We start from the raw sequence: 18,435 nt of genomic DNA on the forward strand, positions 1-18,435 counted from the left end.
TTTTCTGTTATTGAACATATTTATTTTGAGCCTTTGTTTTTGTTTTGTTTTGTTTTGCTAGCAGCATACTTTTTCTTTTTCGAAAGGAATTTTTTTTAAGAAATAATTTTCAGAATATTATTGAAAGAAAAAGACTAATATTAAAAACAAAACAAAACAGGGAAAGAATTAGCTTACACTCAGCTGGGAGGACCTCATTCCACATCAAAACTCACCAACTACAGTTTATTTAACAATGTACAGTCAAAAGGTAGAAAATAAACGCTAAAGAAGCACTACTCTGATCAACAAAGTAAAACGAAATGTGATCATTCAACCACGAATTTTAAAAGCATGTATAAAATTATTAAATCCAATGAAAAGCAAGTGCCAATTAGGAAGTCTTTAAAAAGAGAAGAGTTTTATAGTAACAATCAAGTCACTGCTTTTAACTAGAGAATAAAATCCTCCGAATGCATTCAAATACATATGGAAGCATAAAGGCGACTGGGAAGGGCCGCGCAGTGTGGCCAGAAACAAATTAGTTCAGAGAGAGACATGAATATAAGCATAAGGTGAGAGAGTAGAAGAACCAACATGCACCTTTCATTTAAAAGTGCATTTACTTTACATAGTGACTATTGGTCTAATCAGAACCACACAGAACTTTTATTTGAGATTGTTATTTCTCATACTTCCATTCTTATTAAAATCAGGATCTTTAAGGGTATTTTAAATATATTTGAGCCTGTTTTCCTTTTTAAAAAGTATATTATTATTTTCAGCATATATCTTAATATCTTTTTTCCCAGAAATTAGAAAGCTAAAAAGGATTAAGATAACTGTATAACATTATACTTTTTAAAAATATGTTTTATTGATTTCAGAGAGAGGAAGGCAGAGGGAGAGAGAGAAACATCAATGATGAGAGAGTCATTGATCTCATTGATCGGCTGCCTCCTGCACGCCCCCGACTGGGGATCGAGCCTGGAACCCAGGCACGTGCCCTGACTGGGAATTGAACCATAATCTCCTGCTTCATGGGTGGGCGCTCAACCATTGAGCATATGATCAGGGCACATTATACTTTTTAATTGGAAGGGAGCAGATTCTTGGTGTTCTCCACAGAAACATTCTTAGTTACTTAGCACTTAATTCAGATAATGAAGATTTATTTTTATGCCAAATATAGAATTTCAAGTTTACGTAAGAATTAATATTATGAAAGGCATTAGGCACTTTTATAATGTTAATAAAATTCTTTGATAAGATTAATTTGTTTAAAGGGTACAATTAATCTGGTAGTCTAACACTAGAACAGACTAAAATTTAATATTGTCATGTTTCAATTATCAAACCTTTTGTAATGGATCAGGGCTTGAAATGAGTTATTGTGTAGACTCCTAGGTCTCAAAGGTCAAACCCTATTATGAACTGCTTATCCACACTCAACTGTTGTTAATTTTATAATAAATGTATGATTAGAGGGCATATTCTCATTTCTCCAATGAATTAGCAAGAAAGGCGTTATCTAAACCCAAAAGCAGAAAGTACATAAAAAAGTAAAATCGAAAGAGAGAAATTACACATGCACTTATGTATCCAAACCTTCAAACTATTCCTGCTCATGGACAGTACAACTTTAATTTTTGGTCATTTGTTTTATAGGTTAATTTGTAAACTTAAATATACTTTTTGTTTTCAACCCTCACCCAGGGATCTTTTTTCCATTGCTTTTCAGAGAGAGTGGAAGGGGGAGAGAGACAGAGAGAGAGAGAGAGAGAGAGAGAGAGAGAAACTTTGCTATGAGAGAGACAATCCACTAGTTGCCTCCCACATGCACCCCAACCGGGGCCAGGGACCGAGCCTGCACCCGAGGTGTGTGTCCTTGGCCAGAATGGAACCCGGGACCCTTCAGTCCACAGATTGACACTCTAACCACTGAGCCAACCCAGCTAGGGCTTAAATACATTGTTTTCTAACAAGATAAGCAAGATGTCAAAGTGTGAATGAAAAAGAAAAAATAAGCTTTACAATGGTCCATCAAAAAGGACTATATTCTAAACCTTATTATGTTCTCTCCCAGAGTAATATAAAACAGAGCAGAGAGCTTTTGTTTGTACTGAAATACTTGTGCCTCTGAAATAGCTCTATGATGCGTCCTCAGTTCTAAGAGCCGGTATGTTCTAGTGAGGGAGGTGGGGCACAAGGAAGGGCGAGCTTTTCAGGGGCGTGGGCTTTGTGGTTACATAGTGAAGGTGAAGTCCCAACTCCACCACCAAAGCTGTATGGCCCCGTCACCAATCACTTCACTTCTGTGATCCTCAGGCTGGGAGAGGGCAGCGGGTCCGAGGCCTAGCAGGGCCCTTTGCGCTAATGAGAGGGGTGCGGGGGTGAAGCAGCAGCGAGCAGCGAGCAGAGCTGCTAGACGTGTGGGGTGCACATCAGAGCTCACGATGGGCTGGAAAATACTTCCCAACCGGCTCTCGAACGAAACTGAGGAATGCGTGTATTCCTACACAGCATTGAAAAATAAATAATTTTTACTGATATGAAGAGCAGTTGACAAACCTTTTTCTGAAAAGATTAAGGTAGTAAATATTTTAGGCTGAGGGAGTCATAACATCTCCGCTGCATCGCCTCAGCCATGCCATTGCGGCACAAAGAGCTATAAACAATGTGTCGATGAATGAACGTGGCCTTCTCCTAATAAAATGCTTACAGAAACAGGTTTAGGCCCAATCTGTCCCTTAGTCTGTCATTTGAAAATCCCTGATTTAAGAGATGTGTTGCATGCAATTTACAAATAGTAATAAAATATACGATATTCGTTATCGTAAATCCCATAGAGCTAATTGATTGGCACAGAATGCTTTCAGTGTTTTTGCCAAAGATTTTATCTGCAAGTTATAACTGCAACTGAAACAAGGGTAGAATAAGGCTTGCTTTTTTTTTTTTGGTTAAGTTAGATAAAAGTGAAATATCAAAAAAAAAGTCCTATCAAAACAAAACTGATTTCTAAGTGATGTGAGCAACTTTTTCTAAGTTGAAAATAGTTTTCAAATATTAGGAAATATGGCTTCTCAATTTTTTGTCCTATTCACGATGCAATTGTACAGACAGAACACATTTCTAATTAAGTATAGATAATTAGCAACACAATAAATCATCAGGATTTGTGGTGTTTGACAATTTCTCAGTATAAATACTTCTACTATTGATACCTTTGTAATTTAACCCAGTTATTAATAACTAGAAAGGAACAAAGGGAAGGCCAAATATTATACACATTCATTTGCGCAGCTTTGCCTGGAAGCTGCAGTTTAGATTCATGCCCAGTAATGTCTGGGTGAAATAGGGAAGGCACTCGTCTGTCAGTCCCACCGGGGACCAACAGGTCATTGGTCAGAGTAGGTGTGGCCACTGCAAGTGCGGGAAGATAGGAGAAATTAATCTCCTAAACAAAGGAGTTCTCTCTCTTGGCTCCTGGAGCTCTTGAGACCCTTGCTGCAGGGAGCGCACCCTCTTGGCTCCCTCCCCGGCACCTGCCCACATGGCTGAGAGCCATGCGGGCCCCACACAATGGACCAATGGTCTGCAACTAGCCTAATGCTGGACTGGAACTAGCTCCACCATGGAACAGAAACTTTGGCCACTGGCTTTGCTTCTAGCTCTACTCAATGCCCAGCTGCTCATTTTCCAGGACTGGATTAAGGGAAATAGGACTTTGGAAATCCAAGAATGTAATTCGTGCAAATAAAAATCACTCATCTTCCTGTGCACGTCTCAGAAAGTTCTTTTTCTCGAGATATCTTAAAGACCCTGAACACTCAGTGGGAAAAAGGATACCTCACTTTCACTGAAAACACTATGACCAATGTGACTCTATCAATGTAACATTACTGAACGCAGAGTTGGGGAGAGAAGCATACCCTGGCACCGTGTTTCCGCCAGAGAGATTCAATATACATAACTAACCTAAAGAGTGCAGATAAAGACAAACGCAGTAAAATAACTAGAAAATTAAAGTTGTATTTATTACCTTTGTTTTTAATATAATTTAAATAAAAGTTAATTTAATTGTAATCCAATTGTAACCTAATTTTTAATAATGGCTATGTATAACAACCAGTTCACAAAATTATTAAAAAATTAACAACAGGCTCTTACAAGTAGCACTCCCAAAGACCAACACACAGGTTTAAAAAAAAAAAAAAAGCTTGAAAATAACATATCTTAGAAAACAACAATAACAACGCATTAATAACCTTCTTATCATACCCCTAAAAGATGTCATTAATCAAGTCCTTCAAATATTACATTTTTTCATAAATATGGCATTAATTCTCCTAACCCTTTCATTTGGACTCTCAAAATCAATTCTGAGTTATTTTGCTGGCTCTTTTCCATAATCATCCATTTAGTCTACATTCTAAAGAAGAAATAAGTATTTAAACTACACAATGATGACTGTGGGGGATAATGGAATTGGTGTGTTCCTTTTGTAATATTTAGTATATAATATTTTCGACTTTGGGAATTATTCTAGGAATTTTTTTTTAAATCTTAAAAATTGCTAGAAATATAAATTTTCATCCTTCCTTAATGAAGGAAAAATTATTACTTAATAAAATCCACTAAAATGCACTAAATTGAGTTTTTTTTTCTTTCCTTTATCTCTCACCATCACACTCCCTCACACAGTCACTTATTTCTGAGGTCCTGTTCTTCCTCAAGGTAGCACATGTCACAGTGCACGTAACCTTGCTCCAGACAAGCAGGACACAGTCAGAGAGCAAGCTGAGGAGCACATTAGAGCTATTATATTTCAAAAGGCATCACCTATTATTTCAAATTAATTCTCCAAATAATAAACATTATTCAGTATGGAAAAGGAATGCATAAATTTCAGAGAGAGCAGACAGATATTTTATAAAGGAAGGGTGGGAAGCATTTCCTGACTTTAATACATGAATACATGCTTATTACTGCTGCTTGTGTGATACAGATTAGGGGCTGGGCTTACCCTTCTGATCTATGCTTTGTTATAATTCTTCCCCCATAGTTAGCCTGATGGAGAAAAGTGGAAAACACAGGGATGGGCCTAAATTAATACTAAAATTGTATATATTTAGGTGTACTGCAGGAAATCTTTCCCATGTCTATAGAAATCTTACATGCATATAGAACTGTTCATATTAGAGAAACATGAGTTATTATCAAAATGATATTCTTTTCAAAAGAAGAAAATAACCAACAATTTAAAACCATTGCTTAGACAAGAATCCCCTGCCAGCATGAGATATCATAATTTTTTCCCAAGATTTGTGAAAACAGAATTATGTTGAATTTCTAACCTGGCTTGAAAAAAATCAACATTTAGGAATAATGTTTGCAGTTATTTTTAAAATGTTTCAGTGTGATTTTATAGAAGTGTTTATTTGTATTCTAATCATGTATATATACTATATTTATCAAAATCATACTTGGAAAAATATAAGTCAGCAATATGGACATATTTATTTGCCTAAAATTATATATTTTAGAGAAATAGGGCATTTAGCTATTTCCAATTTTTAATACAAATCATTAATTTTACACTATATATTTATTATCAACAAAATTAATTTATCATAAATAATTTATAAATATTAAGTTTTTCGTTTTATATATTCATAAAATATGGATTTTGTAGTCATAGATGCAAAGAATTGTTCATCTATCAACAGAAATAAATAACTTACTTAATAGACATCAAAATAAAAACACATGATAACTATATTTCTAAAGAAATGACCATTCATGTTATTATAATTTATATATAAATAGTTATTTAATATAACATGTTTGGCAGGAAGGTGTTTTTATGTTGGTGTTATTGAAACATTAAACATTATGTATCACAAAATAAAAGTTACTTATTAAAATAAACATTGGAAACAAAATATTTTATCTCAATGAAAATAATACAAAACTAGGAAATAATGTCCAATTTAAAACTATGAATGGCTGCATCAGCTGATGGTTGATTATATATGCAAATATATGTATTACTGTATTACTCAATGACTAAAAACAATGAAAACCACAATGTCTGATTTCACCTACCTTAAGAACGTCTCCTTGTGCTAAATGAAATGTTCTGGCTGAAATATTGATTCCCTTTCCTGCTTGAACCTGAATACTATAAATGCATTCATGGTTGTTTTCATAGTTGAGTGGATAATTTGGAGAGAGCAAAATTCCTTCATTATTTGTTGCAGATGCACCACACTCAGCTGCAGGCAAAACAGAATATTGAAGTACAGTTTAATAGGAAGCATTGTCATTTTTAAGCAATGTAACGTATGGATGTGCAAATGCATTTCATTTTAACTACGGCCTAACGGGAAAACAATGTACAGAATGGCTGTGTTTGTAGGTGAGTCGCTGCCTCTCAGATCACACAGGAAGGACTGCTGCCCAGGACAGGGCCCTGCAGCCCAGCAGAAACCCACAGCAGTTTCAGGGCATCCCCACCCAGAGAGGGCAGCATGGAAGAGGGGGACAGAGAACCATTAGCACAATAGATTTTCAGTTTCTAGATCTCTGATTTATTACTTTTAAACTTATAATTATTTAAAGTATAAAAAATGTCGAGAAATCAAGTTTGCTTTATAATGATTCTAATTGGATCTTTTTATTTTTGACTTTTTTGAATTTGACGCTTTTTTCTCCCAATAATCAGCATTCCCCTCGTCCAAGAATTTCACTAACTGAAAAGTAAATAAGTACTATATTGCCTTTGAAAACTGATATGAAAAGTAAAACTCACTGACCAATAATTGTAACAAATTGGGCATCTTTAGAAATTGTATTACCTTTCCATTTAAATGATAGAATAGATTGAGGCATTCTCAAAATCAGTCTATTGTACTGCTAACTCTCCAGCACCAGTTTTGCAAAATGTGTGCACATGTCTAACCACTTAGAGAGAATTAGAAATTTCTTAATTTTTTTTAAAATTTAATTTCAATTTATTACTTAAAAAGCTTGTAGTAGTATTGCAATATCAGACAAGGCCTTATAATCTCCAAACACGTTCCTTAGGTCTCAGAAATTCAATGAACTCTGTTTTCTATCTTATATAATAACTTGCTTCATATTACCATACCATAGGCCAGGAGAGTTATAAATTTTTTATATTTTTTAAATATTTTAACTATTTTCCAGAAATAAGATTTTTAAAAATAATGATTCATGTGAACAGTCACAGGAAGTATACAACAAAGTGAACAACGAATCGCTTTACCTTTTAAATGATTAAACATTAAAAAAATAAGGCAAAAGAAAAAAGCCTAATGAGGAAATGAAATTGATCAAGATTGCGCAATCAGTAGAATATCAACATAGTATAAAATGATAAAAACTAATGATGTAATGCTCCAAGTCAACCAGTCACACCAAGATGTGTAGCCCAACCCAGTTCCTCCAAGCCTGTTCAAGGTAAAAGTAAAACAAAACAAAACCTTACAGAGTCCCAATACTGATTTAAATTATTTAAATGTTACATAAATATGTTCAAACATAAAAATAGTTATGTCCTTATGCTTTTAGCAGTATACAATTATAATACCAAAATGAGTTTACAAATACAGGAGCAAAACTCAAAAACAATAAGACTGAAAATAGCAACACGTATCCAATGTGGCATAAGGTTTTGCTTCGCTGAAATTAAATTGCCCTTGGCAATGTGGGTAAAGAACCAGCTGCTGGAGGACTGGCTTTTGGAATTTGCTGTGCCTTTAATTATACTTTGCTGTGTAATGATTCAATTCTCCCTCATCTTATCCCTCTCTGAACTGCTGAGAGACTTTCATCTGCAGTGTGACATGACACCATGTGTCCTTCACTTAGTGGGAAGAATCATTTAAATGTTAAATCTGCCTCATTTCCTTCTCACTAGCTCATTAGAATCTTCGTGTGCTTGTGGGGACATGAAGACAAATGTAGTGGATCATACAGATGACCCACAATGCAAATATATTTTTACCAGTTTGAATATTAGAGCATGCAAACAGTTTTAAATGATGGTATTGAATCATGGGGTTCTGATAATGTTTTTGTTGTTTGTTTGTTTGTTTTTAGGGAGAAGCGAAACATCAGTGTGAGAGAAACATGGATCTGTTGCTTCCCATACCTGCCCGCCCCAACCGGAGATTGAACCTACCTACAACCTGGGCATGTGCTCTAACCGAGAATCGAACCTGCCGCCTTTTGGTGTATGGGATGGCGCTCCAACCAACTGAGCCACACCAGCTCGGGCCTGACAATATGTTTTTGATGCCAGCTTGCAAAAGACATATTAAGAGCTCAAACTTTACACTTCAGAGATTTAGTTTTCAAAATTAAGCTCTATCTTTTATCTGTGTATCTTTGGCAAGTTATTTATTCTCTCTCTTAAGCCTCAACAGTATTATTATTACAATGGAAATAATAATACCCTCCTCAGATGGATGCTTAGTTTTTGTGTGTATGAGTTGAAAATACAGAGCATTAGCAAAATGCTGGCATACGACAACAGCTTAATAAATTAGAGCTACCATTATGAAGAGAGTATAAATACTAATAATGGTGGCATCACGTTATACACACAGAAAAAGAGTTTAGGAGACTTATATTGTCCTAATGTGACTCCCCAGGTATAGACAGATATTTATGTGTGAAAAGCCAGAGGACTCCTCTAATTTTAGACAGTCACTTATGATATTTAAATTATTTTGACAGCTGGTATAAACTGAGACTTTGCTCAGTAAAAAGTTATTTCAACTACCCTTTAAAATATACTAATACCTTTTTGTTAAGTTCTCAACATTTGAACAGGTGATATCTTCTGCCATAAACAGTATTATACTTATACGGTATAATTTTAAGGAGGTTTGTTTTTACATGAATAATAACCTGCTTTTGTTATATTAATATTTCACTTGGTTTAAAACATTTAAAAATGGTTTTCCTATTTGGTGAAATGAAATCAGGACTTAAACCAGAATGAAAGAATTAAGAAAGAAAACTTGAATTAAATTAGCATCTTTCTCATTTAATCAGGGATGACTATAAATTTTGGAGCCCAGTGCAAAATGAAAATGCACTGACCCTTGTTGAAATGTTTTAAGAATTTCAGGAGACCAATAGAGGAGTAAACCAAGCCCAGGGACCTTCTCAGCATGGAGCCCTGTATAACTACATGTGTTTCACACCTGTGAAGACAACTCTACATTTATTCCTCACAACTTTGCAAGGAATGAGCTCTTTTCTTGGGTTTTATAGATGAAGGCATCAAAGTGAGCTTTCTTGCTAAAGTCAAAAAGAGTGTATCAGAGCTAGGATTTACATCTGTCATTGCACATAGTGTTAATCTAAATACTTTTTTAGCGTGATAGGAGGCACTATTAATAATTATCCTGTGCAACTGGTACAAATAGAGACAATTTCAGATATATTGATGCACAAGGTCACATTTTTCTTTTTACTTTAACTTCTGCACACACTATTTAAAAACATTCTATTAAAAATCAAGAGGATTAGTTTATATGGGCTGGGGTATGTCCTGGAGGTCAGAATGCATTTACCCCACACATAATGCATAAATCTGTACTATATTATACATAATTGTAAATGTTCAGACTGATTATCTCATTTGAAAGGAAGATTTTGAAACATAAAAAATGAAAATCTGTTCATAATGTTCTACTTATATATACAGGAAAGTGAACAAATTAATTTTTTTCAATAGGGGTGTTAATAAAATAAATTATCTACTAACAGTCTAAGGAGGAACTTTTTTAACCACAAAAACAAACTCCAGGAGCTAGGTGATAATAAAGAATTTATTTTTATGTGGAAGCTCATCCTTGATTTTATCTCTGACTTTAAAATATAGCAAACACTGGCTTCCCTGTACCCAGTGTAGCACTAACATTTGCCTTGTATGAGCTCTCTTTCTGCACTTCAGCTACAGCAACCTCACTTGCCAACTGGAACTGAACAAGATCTATGTTGAAATTAACAACAAACTTTGCACAGTTTGACCATATGCCCAAGTCTAGCAAGGAACATGCTTCTTCCTCTGTTGTGTAATAAGATGACACAATGATATTTTCCAAATGCAAATCTGATCTTGTACTTGCCGCCTAAAATATACTCACCACCAGCAAGTCAGAGTGCATGGAGTGTCACACAAGGCTATTTGCCATGTGAACACAATCTAGCTTTCTAGCTATTATTCATCATTCTCTCCTGGGACCCTCTGCCAGAGTCTCATACTCTGGGCCTCTGTACATGCTTCTCTGCATGTAAACACCACCTCAAATACCAAGAGATGTGATTTCAGGGACCAAATAAAGAAAAAAAATGACTTCATATGGAATTATACTGCTATGCATCTCTTGAGCATCAGGTGGCTGTGATGGTTTATGACATAACGTCACACTGAAATATCAGGGGTAATTCTCACAAACAACGGTCATGGCTGCAATGTTCATGAATGTCCAGCAAAAATACCGCATCTACACATTTTCGTTGTATATGACATGAAGGGAAGAGCAAGTGTTCACAAATCATACTTAAATGAGGAGACATGCCTACGGGCAAACTGTGATCGAATGTTCTCAAGACATGTTCAAGTTATCCAAGAAAAAGAACTATCAGTGGAACAGCTAGCCCCAGAGAGAGGGATGGTTAGCTGACACTAGGGGGATACAGGGACATACAACAACATCAGCCACACAGGGAAAAGGAATTTGAGTAAAGGAAGTCCTGGAAATCTAGGTGGTAAAGGTGAATTGAAAACAGTCATCCCCTCCCAGCCATAGTGACATTTATGAACTGCATGAGCTGTAACTAAACAGACCTAAATCTGGGACTCACTGCATCAGGGCAGTGCCAGGCTCTCAGGGAGGTGCTGTAGCAAACTGCACATATGAAGTAACGTACGTGTGGGAAACATCTGTCATAACAAGAACAAGGCTGTCAGGGCATTCTAATATAAACAATTCATGTATTTGCTTAACAGGATGCCTTGGTAAGGAACGCATACTAAGAGAGTCAAAGTGGCTAGAGGGAGATAACAGCATGCTCTGAACTGGAAAAATAAATTCATTTATTTAACAAATACTGGGCACGGGAGGTACCCTGTTGACATCCAGAAAATTTACTTTCCAGAGGCAAAGACATATTTACTATATAATCATTCCAATATGCATATACAGTAGGTCTTCTGTATTCACTGGTTCCACACTCACAGAGTCAACAGACCTCACATTGAAAATATGAGGAAAATATTTATGCAAAGGTTGCTGACGTGTGCTGTGTAGTTAGGTCTGTGGTGGCTGCATCTGTACCGAACATGCACAGACATTTGCTTGGTCATAATTCTCTAAACCATATAGTACAACAACTGTTTATCCAGCATTTACATTGCACTAAGTATTGCAAGTAGCCCAGAGATTATGTAAAGTAATATGGGGTGACGTGCAGAGGTTATATGCAAATACTGCGTCAACATCCATGGGTTTGTATATCCTCGGGGTCCTAGAACCAAGCCCCACGGGAACTGAGGGACATCTATGGTCTGTGAAAACATATAACTTGGAGCTCTGACCTGCTCTGAGTGAAGTCAAGGCTTCTCTGGAGGACTGAACTTAGTAAATTAAGGGCGATGGGAGAATACAGGTTGGGGGGGAAATACCCCAAATAGGAGGGACATTTCTGAAAACATTATTTTGGGGGTAGGAGGCAACACATTGAGAAGTAAAAAGACCCAGTGTAGGAGAGGCTTTATTTGTGCAAAGGTTGAGCTAGAGGTAGGTCTCTCAGGAGGAGGATTTCTTTTGTTGTTTATCTGGTATGGTTGGGGAAAAAATGTCTTTCTTGGGTGTATATGAAAGGAGATGTCACTAGGTCTAAGCAGGTTGTTATTCTCGTGATGGTCAAATACTTTCATCTTTATAAAAGTTGGTTGCAGGAGATAAAGACTAGAGAAGGTTCAATGAGGTGCATTCATAATTTTGTTGTTGTTGAGATTTTGGGTTAGAAAACTCTTGCTTCAGGGCTTGCCATGTTTTCTAGAAGTGAGGTAAGCACATTTTCCCCTGCCTGAACATAAGCTCAGCATCCGTTTCCTCCATGCTTTGATCTAGAATGAATTTCATGCTCTTGATAACTGATCACTGACTTTTAAAGCCTAAGGCTATTCATGTGGATTTCCTACAAAATAATCAATGTTAAAGTATTGACAGGTGATAATGTCTGTTCTCTCTGATTTGAATGGCGAGGTCATCTTTAAACCAGAGAAATTAATAATATATTAAAATATTACATAATTTAGTAGAGTATTAGGAAAATAGTTTTTGGAGAATAGGCCTTCAGTACTCTGTAAAATATAAATATTTTTTCTGTTTGTTATGATGCCTTTATTTTGTGAAAAACAAATCATGTTCATATAAAATACTTTCATTTAAACAAACAGATTAAGAAATATATTTGAGTTACCAATATGAAACTCTTTGCTGAGTTGAATATAATATGTTGATAAATGTGGCCTTAGTTGGACTGGAACAGGGGAGATATGTACACTGGAATCTGGTGATAAGAGTCACTGCTACAGTGAGAAATGCAAGAGAGCGGGAGTATCCATTGAATTTCAATTTTTTCTTGTGTACTGAAAATCAGGCAAGCCCATGCATCATTAATCTTCATTACTGGGGTAGGAAAATCTGGTAGCATCTATTGTTTACACATGGTCATATATTTTCAGATAAACTGGAAAAATGCTCTTCTGTAATTTGGTTGGAAAATTTGAAAAATGTCTATGATGAGTGAAGTTCGCAGTTACTTTTAAGAATTTGCATTGCAATTGAATTGCTTCTTTCATGTTATTTACATAGCACCACAGGTTATTTTAAATTGTTTTATAAAAACAGTTAAAATAAACTTGACTCGGATTATTCAAAAAACTTAGTTTTCAAACCTAGACATATGGTATGCTAAGTCAAGTAAGGTGTAGCATTAAGTAGAAATATATCTTCCATATGTTTAATTCTTACCCATGGAAAAATAACGGTAATATGTGATCATGTTCATATAGGAGAGGGGTGGATTCAAGCTTTCAAATCCAAATTAACCATTTCTTTCTGTCATATATGTGAAATTGACTATTTTTTAGATTTTTTTTCTAGTTTTTTTTTCTAGCTGATTGAGCCCATTATGTTCCAAATTAAATTTCTACTGTATTTCATCAAATTAAAACACCATTGGTTGTAAGAGGCATTAATGATTTACATGTCTCTAAGAAAACGAAAATGTTAAAAGTAATATATAATAGTCATTCAGGTTTTACCATTAGATACTGAAGATCCACTGAAGAGCTTTAAGAGATCAGACTTGAGAAACCCCTAGCGCAGCAGTATGGGGGATGGATTATATCCCTGGGTTCTTAGAGGAAGAAAACCCTAGAGAAGATTATTGTAGTGTATCAAACAGAAGATGGTGAGGGCTTGAACTTACTATGGAAAGAGAGGAGACTGAAAGTAAAAGTTGTAGAACCTGGGGACTAGTTGGATGTGGGATGGGGCTGGTGGGGAAAGATAGAGAAGAATGCAGAGGCATGACTTTGGTTATGTTGATAAACTTAATTTTGTACATGCTGAAAAGTCCGCCTAAGTAACCAGACATACTTGTAGTCATGGGATTAATATTTTAAGCCACAAAGGATTTACCCAGAGAACACATATGGATTGAGAAGAACAGCAAACTAAGACCAGAATCCATGGAGGTGGAGACAAAGAACATTCAAAGAAAGTGGTATCATGGAAGAGTAGGGATGCCATAGTTTCAAGGAACAAAAAACAAAACTGTCCGTAGTGTTAAATGTCAGAGGGAGTTCAATTAAGACGAATACTAAGAGTGCTTTGCTTTGGGTAATAACAGGAGGAAGAAAGGACGTAAACCAGTGTCTTTAATGATACTGACTATAAACGAAGGTAGAGAGATACAAGGATAACCAGGGGTGACACAGGTTTGAAGGAAGTGTTTTTTGTTTTTAATTGAGTTTGAGAGAGAGAGAGAGGGATGTGAGAGAGAAACATCAATCGGTTGCCTGCTGCACAAGCCCCAACTGGGGATCAAACCCACAAGCTGGGCATGTGCCCTGACTGGGAATGGCACCTGCCACCCCTGGGTGCACAGTATAATGCTCCAACCAACTGAGTCACACCAGCCAAGGCTGAAGGAAGGGATTTTTATTGACATTTTTGGATAATTGATTGATTGATTGATTTAGGTTAGCTGTAAATTTAAATACATTTGATGATGTTTATATTACAACACTTCAGAGATGTACGCTAAGCAGGTTTTCAAAATCCATCTCTGAATCTAAAGACTTAATAATGTAGTATCCTAATAAAGACGCAACTTGTGAAAATCTGTGATTTTTAATGTTAAAAGTGAAGACACAGATTTAAATTCCACATACACTGTGATTTCTACTATAGAACAAAATATATGTAAGAAAAACATGCTACAAGAATATAGCAACAAATTCTACAGTTGTTTTCAGACAACTCATTTAAAAATTCAGTGAAAAAATGTGATATTGCTTAGAATAGATTATTTCATTTTCATAATATTTTGAAGACTGCGTAGTAGGCCAAGGCAGTAATTGGTTTGTAATAAGATTTTTAAAGCATATATGTTATCCTTTGACTACTTTTTAAAAACTCAACTGGTAAAATAATAGTATTATAATAATTATCGATGCTGTATCAAAAATGTTTGTATACAAATAGTGCTACTCCTTTTAAATATATTTTCATTAATTGTTATGAGGCAAGAGAAAATAATCCAGTAGGAACAGTTTTATATTTCCCAGTGAGCTACTTCAGTGAAAAGAACCAAATTGTAGCCGTAAATATAGTGAGAGTAAGGCAACATCTAATAATATTTCTTATATCCCAAGATTTGAATGTACATTTTTAGATCCTGTGAAAGCTTAATAAACACTGTTAATTCAATAAAAAGGGAGTAGGGGTAATAAGAATAAATTAGTTATCCTTGGAATAAAATTTGAGAAGTAGTAATTGTAGAAAACAAGAACAAGATATAATTCATCTAATAGAATTTAATTACTCTGCAAATGTATGAAAAGCTCCACATATGAAGGGCATGCAAGCAATAACAATAGTTAATAGGATTTACTCTGAGTTTTTCAGATGTCAGAGGATTTACTATGCAAATTAAGAAAAACAAAATCAACATGCTAACAATTTAAGAATTTTTAAATAACTCCTCAAAATGGGAAATTTTAGCTCAAATTCTAAAGGTTCATGAAGAGAGAGAATCACTGAGAAAAGCCACTTTTAATGCAGATAACCCTTGATTTTACATCTGTGAACACAAAAATCAGTAGCTAGAGTACCAACCCTAGATTACATACATGCCACAGGTACTCCTTCTGGTTGCTTAACACCTTTCCAAGCATTCCTTATATGAATCATGGGGAGTATTTACATTCTATGGAATGTACCAAATTAATCCAAGGAAGCGAACCATATTGAGTTTTCCCACTTTAATGTACTAATCACTTACTCTCTTCTTTATATTAATAGCAAAAAGACAGACAAAAATATCTTCGGGAAAGAGTAGTCCAGTTTGGGAATGGGCACTGAGGATTACACACACACACTCACAATGAAATTTAAAAATAATACAATGAGAAGCAAAATAGCTCAGTATTGATAGTGCCAGCTGTATGTTTGGTTCCAAGGCATGTTTCTTAACAGAATATTGCCTTTGAAGACAGCTTTTCCATTCAAACTAGATATGAATCATTGATACTAGTGTGGTGTTTGTTGCTGGAAACAACACATGTTGAGTCATTTATATTCTCATTATGGATTCTAACTAATAAAATGAAATTCAAACATGCTTTCTTGAGTCTGTTGGACGACCAGACAGCATACAGAACAGATAATTTGTCACGAGAAATTTAAATTTCCCTTAAGTGACAAAAATCCAAGCATCTAAAATATAGCACCTTAAATTAAAATATTACATTTTAAACATGATGGATGCATAGAAATTCTAGTACATAGCAGGCACTAGGGTATTTGCTGGGAGTAGAGAAGACTGAAATAGATCAATTAAGGGATAAATGCCATGTGATGTGCTAAGTGCTATAAAAACCATTATGAACAACTTTGATGGGAGCACTGTAAACGGTATAACCAATTTTTCCCGTGGAAGTTAAGAAAAACACACAGAGAAAGTGAAACTTAATCATGTCTTGAAGGCATGAAGCACAATATGGTGAAACAATCATAAAATACCAATGGATTTCCTAAGAAATATCATCTCTCGTTATGTACCTTATGGTCTAAAGAGGCATAGTAATCAGGTATAACAGGTATATAAACACTGGAGTTTTTATTTTAAGGGAACTAAGGCCCCTATGAATGTGTATAAGAAACTATTCCATTCCACTTCCCTGATCTTCAACACATCAGTTTCTCAGGATCAGTGAATGGGTTGGAGAGTCCTTGAAGATCATTCGCCCTGTACTGTAGCTGTACATTCTCTGTCTTGTACCTTAATAGGTTGTAACTAAGAAATAATACGAATTTAAAGGAAGGGTTGCAGTATGGGTTAACTCGCGGAGATTATGTATCATCGGACCAGCTGGAGAGTGGTGACTAGTTCCTCTTGAGTTCTCAACAGCAACAGTCCTGATTCTAAAGCAGAGGAGTTAGGAGCCGAGTTGTGGATCAGAGTTCTTTTGAAAACATTTATAAAAGAGGGACTAACACATTGCGATCCTGCAGTATATATTTTTAGACATTCCCAACTACAAACACTGAACAAAAATTTAAGCTGTAAAGTCCATGTGTTCTAAACTGACTGAAATAAAATGATCTCTATAAACACGCTTTGAGTGGTTTTCCAGCATATTGTCACCTAAAGGTGCCTTTGTTTTTCTCTTATTAGTGTTTACTATGTTCTTTCTTTCCTTATTCCTACTTTCTCCACTACTGTTAATATTATGATAAGGGTTTTTGCTTCCATTTTGTTACTTTCCTTGCTGCTTAAATTTCTTTATGGAAAAATAAAGAAAAATTTTTTCTGTAATCAAAATTAAGGGGAGAAAATCTTCTTGTAGCAGGTCATGTGCATGGAGTTTCATTTTATATACATTAGAATTACACAAATTTGAAGTATCTTAATAATTCAACCATTAATAAGTCTTCACTTTATATAAAATTTTAAAATGTGTAAATATTTCAATTAAAATTGATAAAGAATCTCTTAATTTCAAAGCTGTGCGCCAAATAGATTGTAATCTATGTTTACTTTGATATTGCATGACCTTCCCCCTTAGTTGTAACTGTTAACAGCTGACATCCTTTGGTACACTATGCTTTGCATGAGAAATAGGATGGAATCTAAAGGACAAAATAAAAGAACGGACAAAATAGAAACAGACTCACAGTTACAGAAAGCAAACTGATGATTCCAAGATGGTAGGAGGTTGGGGGGCTGGGTGAAAAGGTGAAGGAATTAAGAAGTTCAAATTGCCAGTTATAAAAGTAATCATAGGGATGCAATGTACAGATAGGAAATACAGTCGATAATTTTGTAATAAGTATGTATGGTGTCAGACAGGTACTAGACTTACTGAGGTGATCACATTGCAAGGCATGTAAATACCTAATCACTATGCTGTATACCTGCAACTAATATTAATATTGTATGTCAAATGAAACTGAAAAATAATTTTAAAAAATTATGATTCCTAAATCTGTATTTCCAATCTAGTTCTCTTTACCCAGCTCCAGATTTGTATCCTGCTGTCTATAACATATCTCCACATACACACACTATACACAGCTCAAATTTTCAAGCAGAAGTTATTTACTTGATCTTTCCAATCAACGGTCTTCTGTGCCCTCTTTGCACCCTATCTCAGCGAACAACAGCAGAAAGTTTGTCAATACTTATACTAACATAATGTATTATTTTTCTTGTCACTGGACTTTGTAGAAGCTGTTACCCCTCAATAGAATATTTTCTCTTCCATTCACACACATTCTCCCCCCAACCCTCATGTAACTAATGCCTGCTCATCCCTTAGTCTCAATTAGAGATCATTTCCTCTGGGAAGCCTCTCCTGTTTTAGAGCATTTATCATGCTCTATTAAAAATGCCTGTTTACCTGTTTATATCTTTCTCAGACTGCTAGCTCTCTAAAGTCAAGGAACTTATCATTAACATAGGACACTATATCTCAATTACCCAGCACAGAGCTCGGCCCAGAGTGGCTATTATTAAATGTACACTCAGTAAATCTGCATTAACTGAAATAGTCCACTGGAGTACTAATCTTAAATTAGGATCTATATTCTTCTCAAATTAGGTTCAAACTTA

The 18,435-nt window shown here is 35.3% G+C and overlaps 1 protein-coding gene across 1 annotated transcript in view; it reads right to left on the minus strand.

Moving 5' to 3' along the window:
• The window catches only part of CSMD3 (CUB and Sushi multiple domains 3), a gene marked incomplete at its 5' end in the record, with an annotated part of 553,604 nt that overhangs the window by 189,406 nt on the left and 345,763 nt on the right, over positions 1-18,435 (minus strand). Inside the window, one exon of the mRNA XM_081116493.1 lies at positions 6,088-6,257. Within this exon, the coding sequence (XP_080972619.1) occupies positions 6,088-6,257 (170 nt within the window). The remainder of the gene's footprint in view (positions 1-6,087; positions 6,258-18,435) is intronic.

Source organism: Miniopterus schreibersii, assembly GCF_964146895.1.
Source record: "Miniopterus schreibersii genome assembly, chromosome: 17".
Taxonomy (NCBI): Eukaryota; Metazoa; Chordata; class Mammalia; order Chiroptera; family Miniopteridae; genus Miniopterus; species Miniopterus schreibersii.